General features: G+C 63.7%; 1 protein-coding gene across 1 annotated transcript in view; it reads left to right on the top strand.

The window, feature by feature from the left end:
• MROH1 (maestro heat-like repeat family member 1) overlaps nt 1–5,078 on the top strand; it is a 67,353-nt gene that overhangs the window by 19,058 nt on the left and 43,217 nt on the right. Inside the window, exons 6-9 of the mRNA XM_015418498.1 lie at nt 543–694; nt 1,149–1,289; nt 2,419–2,511; nt 3,563–3,641. Coding sequence (XP_015273984.1) covers nt 543–694; nt 1,149–1,289; nt 2,419–2,511; nt 3,563–3,641 — 465 coding nt within the window. The remainder of the gene's footprint in view (nt 1–542; nt 695–1,148; nt 1,290–2,418; nt 2,512–3,562; nt 3,642–5,078) is intronic.

The following is a 5,078-nucleotide window of genomic DNA, read 5'->3' as shown; positions in this document are numbered from 1 at the left end:
GAGGGTCGTTTTCTGCTTGGGGAAGGACACCGGGGGGGGGGGCGCCTTCTGCTGGGGGCTCCGTGGTGAGCACTGGTCTGTGTCTGTGCATGGGGGGTGGGTGGGTGGGCAAGAGGGTCACGGTCTGGGTCTCGCAAGGGCAGGATGTGGCCCTGGGCTGTGACCAGTGTTCCCTCTAAGTTGAGCTAGTGTGAGCAAGCTCACAGTTTTTTAGCCCCCCGGCTCAGACATTTTTGTCTTGGCTCAGGAATGACGGGGCTCCAGAGCAAACTGGTTTATCCAGCAGCCAAATCTCTTGCTCACCACTTTAATGCCAGCAGCTCAGAAAGTAGAATTTTTGCTCACAAGACTCCACGGCTTAGAGGGAACATTGGCTGTGACCCTGGCAGCCTTGGGATTCCTGCGCCTGCCTGTGCGGCGCTCAGCGAGGGTGGGGTAGGGCCAGGGGGGGAGGATCCCCCCCATGGTGCTCTGGAGGAGGGGCTGTGTGTGTGGCCCTGGCCAGACCGGCACTGCCACCGGCCCTGCTTTTGGTGGCGCAGCCTTGCAGAACTTCAGCGAGAGCATCCAGGAGTACCTGGCCAATCTGGACCAGGCCCCGGACCCGACGGTGAGGCGGGACACCTTCTCCCAGGAGGTCTTCAGTGCCTACGAAGTGCTCTTCAGCAGCTGGCTCCACAGCCGGGAGGCCAAGGTGCGGACGGGGGCGGGGACCTCGGGGGGGGGCGGGGGAGGGGCCCTCGCTTGTGCCGGCGGGGATCTGGGCCCCCGGGCTCCTCTCTCGGCCCCCTTTTGCACCATTTCCCCAGGGGTCCACCGCCCCACCCGGGGAGCACGTTCCCCTTGCTGGGGCTGTGCAGGTCTCTTGTTCCTGGCTGCCGGAGGGAGGGAAGGTTGTGGGACCCCCCCCCCCGGGCAGAAAGGCCCCCCCCTGAGGCTGGCCGGGGGGAGTTCTTCTTTGGAGGAGCTTCCCCTCGGGGCAGGGTTCTTTGGGGAAGTGAGCCTCCCCTGGGTCCTGCCCTGGGGGGGTGGGGGTGGGGGTCCCACAGTGAGGTCCAGTTGCCGGGGGGGGGGCCCTTCCGTGACGGGCTGCTCTGGTTGGGCTGGAGGGGGGGCCCGCCTGACCTTCCCCGCCTCTCTCTCTGCAGCTGAGGCTGGCCGTGGTGGAGGCGCTGGGCCCCATGAGCCACCTCTTGCCCAGCGAGAAGCTGGAGGAGCAGCTCCCTCGCCTCGTCCCGGGCATGCTGGGCCTGTACAAGCGGCCGGCCGAGGCCTACTACGTCTCCAAGGTCCGGGCGGGGCGGGGTGGGGTGGGGGGGGGGTGGGGTGTCTCCTGCCTTGGCCTCCTCTGGGTCGCTGCTCGTGGCTCTTGTCGCAAGAGGTGTTTGGATCCAGAGCCCCCCTGCGCCCCCTCTGGCCTGGGTGCTGCCCTGGCTGCCAGAAAGGGAGGGGAAGCGCCGTGGCTCAGGGGCAGGGCGTCTGCTTGGCATGCAGAAGGTCCCGGGTTCAGTCCCCGGGTTCAGTCCCCAGCAGCATTTCTGGGATCAGGCAGGAGGGGACGGGAAGGGCCTTTCTCTGCCTGAGACCCTGGAGAGCCGCTGCCAGTCTGAATAGGCAAGGCTGCCCTTGGTGGGCCGGTGTTCTGGTTCCAAATCGGGCTGCTTTATAGATTTAGAAGCTGGGGTCCCGGCCGAATGGCCTGCGGATATTTTGAACAAGCCAGCAGAGCCACGCTTCTCCTTCGCTTCCCGGGACCACAGAGAGGGCAGGACTGACTTGGAGGAGGAGGAGGAGGACGACGACGACACTGGATTTACACCCCGCCCTTCACTCAGAGTCTCAGAGTGGCTCACAGACTCCTTTCCCTTCCCCTCCCCACAACAGACACCCTGGGAGGTCGGTGGGGCTGAGAGAGCTCTCCCGAGAACTGCCCTTGAGAGAACAGCTCTGAGAGGACTTGTGACTGACCCAAGGTCACACCAGCAGCTGCATGTGGAGGAGCAGGGACTCAAACCCAGTTCTCCCCGCTTAGAGTCCGCGCACTCAACCACTACACCAAGCTGGCTCTCAGAGCTGGACCCTTCTCCTCTCTGACCAGCAGCAGCTCTCTGGGGTCTCAGGTGGAGGTTGGTTAACGGGAGGAGGGTGCCTCCCAGGCAGATGCTCCGCTGCTGGGCCGTGGCCTCTCCCCAAAAGATGGAGGGAGGGAGGCGGTCGGTGGGCTTGCCCTGTGCTGCTGTCGCCAAAGGGAGGGCTGGTTTCCCTGAGCCCCCCTCGTCCGGGGGTTGGGGAACAACCTGGGCGGGTGAAGGTCCGGCAGAATGCAAGCGGAGTGCGTCGGGTGCCCCCCGAGGAGTCCTGGCCCTCCTCTTCCCAGGCGAGGGGTGCTGACCTCCCGCCGCGTGTCCCCTCGAGCAGAGCTTGTGCCAGATCCTGGAGGCCTCCGTCAACATCGGGAGCCGCACGCTGGACACCCAGCTGGACGCCCTCCTCAACGCCCTGCAGCTCCAGGTAGGGAGGGAGGGGGGGAGGGGGTTGTGCCGTGAAGTGGGTGAGCAAGGGAGTGGCAAAGGCCCGGTAGGCGGTTGGGGGGGGGTCTTCTCAGGACCCGAGAGCTCGCGTGTGGCCTCTGTGGAAAGGCATGGCCAGCCCTTTGCGGCTGTGTGGGGCTTCGCTGGGCTATGCTCTTGGGTGAGGAAGGTGCCTCCCCTCCCCCCCATCTTCCCAGAGGCCTCTCTTCTGCGAGCAGAGAAGGGCTGGCACCCGCCCTCACACAGGCCTCTCCTGAGGGGCAGGAGTCGCACAGACATCTCTTGAACAGTGTTCCCTCTAAGTCGAGTTAGTGTGAGTCGGCTCACAGTTTTTTAGCCTCCGGCTCACCCATTTTTGCCTTAGCTCAGGAAGGATGGGGCTCCGCAGCAAGTGTATTGATGCCATAGCGCCCCAATCGCTCGCTCGCAACTTTAATGCCAGGAGCTCACAAAGGAGAATTTTTGCTCACGAGACTCTCCACAGCTTAGAGGGAGCATTGCTCTTGAATCGGGGGGAGGAGAGGGCCTCTGGGGTGAGGCTGAGTCTCCGCTGGGTGCCCTGGATCCAGCTTCCTCAGGGGACTAAGGGGAGAAATTCAGTCTCAGGCGGCAGGGGTGGTGGGGGTGCTCCTCTCTTACCTCTCATCCCCCCCCCCGCGTGAGGGGCACGGGCTTAGCTTCCTCCCTGGGACACACGCCTCCAAGCCTCTTTCCCCCAGACGGGCGTGGAGGGAACTTGTAGGTCACCCCCTTCTTTCGCGGTAGGTGTGGGGCTTGACTCAGTCCGGGCCTTCAGTCTGGGCCCTGCTCTGGCTTTGGGGTCTCCGGGAACCCTCTCCCGGTACACGAGTTCTCTCCTGCCCCAGAGGAGAGGTGCTGCGCACCCCGGGGTCCTGCCGGGCTCGTGGGAGAGCTTTTCTGGGCCGGGACCCTTGCCGGCTTTAGTGGCCAGAAGCGCCGGAGTCCATAAGCAGCGCAGGATTCCCGGCCAGGGCCCCCTTGAACTGGCTTTTCTCTCTTTCCTCGAGCAGATCAGCGCCCCCCCGGACTCCTCCGCGCCCGTCCAGCTGAAGAACCACAATGAAGTCCTCCGGTGCTTCACGGTGCTGGGTAAGGGCCCCGGGAGAGCTCTGCTGCCTGGCGCTGGGGCCGCCTTTGTGTTCCGCTCAGTGGCCTTCCTGCACAGAGAGGGGCAGGGCTGCTGGTGGTTTGGGGGCTGGGAGGGGGGTTTGCCGACAGCAAATGCTGCTCCTGGGGGCCTCCGCTGGTGGCGGCTGCTTAGGCCCATCTCCTGCCGGGTCAGACCAGGCGTCTGTTTCCAGCAGTGCCAGTCAAGGGGGGCGCCTCTCCTTTCGCTGCTCTCAACCGAAGCCGGTGGTCTTGCCGGTGGGTTTTCTGAGGTCTGATCCCCGGTGGGCCGCCTCCTCCTCACTTGCACTGCGTGGGGTGTTGGGTCTCGTCCAGAGCGCTGTGAATTCCACGGTCAGATCTGACAAGCGGAGCAATGGGGTTGCAGAACGGAGCATGCTTTTCCCTCTCAGCAGCTTTCTAGACCTCATGCCTGCCTGGAGGAGTTTGTGGCAGGGCATGGCGGGAAAAGCAGGGGTCGGGTAGAGAGGCTGAGCAGAGTCTCGATTGGCCCTGAGCCTCAGTGCCTGTTGCCGCTCTCTTTCCGTAACGGGCCAGAGCAGGTGAAGGCTGGGAGTGGGCAGAGTCAGGCCAGGCTCACCGCAGCTGATTTCCCTTGGCTCAGAATCCTGGCTGCCTGGAGCGAGGATCAGCCTTCCTCGGGCGTGGGTCCCCCAGTGTTTGTGGCCAGAATGTGGGACTCGCGGCTTCGGGCCCTTGTCGATTGCAGGGGCGTTGGTGCCGGGTGTGCGGTGTCTGTAGAGTCTCTCTTTTGGGGGGAGCAGTCATGGGGTTCAGGGTAGCAATAGTTCTTGGGGGCGCAAGGGTGGAGCCTGGGACGCCAGAGGACGCAGGGAGTGACTTTGGTTTCAGAGGGCCGCCATGTCAGTCTGTGGTGGCAGCGGGAGGTCTGAGTTCAGTGGCACTTTAGAGAGACCCACAAGACTTTGAAGGTCGGAGCTCTTGAGCGTCAGGTCTGGCGAAGGGAGCTTTGACTCTGGGGAACGCATCCCTTGGAAACCTTGTTGGTCTCTCAGTCCTCCTGGGCCCCTGTCCTTGAGTGACTTTGGACAGACAAACATTGTCCTCCTTCGGCCTGGGCTGAGTCACCGTCAGGTGGTTTTTCCTCCCTAACAAACACCTTCCCGAGCCCAGGGATGTTGGAGCATCGGGCAAAGTGTCACTGTGTGTTTGTGTGTGGGGGGGAAGTGCCTGGTGTGAAAACAACTTAGCAAGTTTTAGCATTAAGTCCTTTGCACGTGGGGCTTTGCCTCCCCCCCCCCCGTTTTGCCTGGCAGCCGGCGGCCTCCCTTGGGCCGCTGCCTGAAGGTCTCCACCTTCCCCGCTCTGGTCTGCTCTTGTCTGCCCTTTAAGTCGCTGGGGGCATGTTGCCCTTCCCGGCCCAGCTGTGTCGCCTCC

This window comes from Gekko japonicus, unplaced genomic scaffold, assembly GCF_001447785.1.
Source record: "Gekko japonicus isolate JY-2015 unplaced genomic scaffold, Gekko_japonicus_V1.1 scaffold275, whole genome shotgun sequence".
In the NCBI taxonomy this organism is placed as follows: domain Eukaryota; kingdom Metazoa; phylum Chordata; class Lepidosauria; order Squamata; family Gekkonidae; genus Gekko; species Gekko japonicus.
Note: the sequence above shows the minus strand (reverse complement) of the source record. Positions and strands in the feature narration are given on the sequence as shown.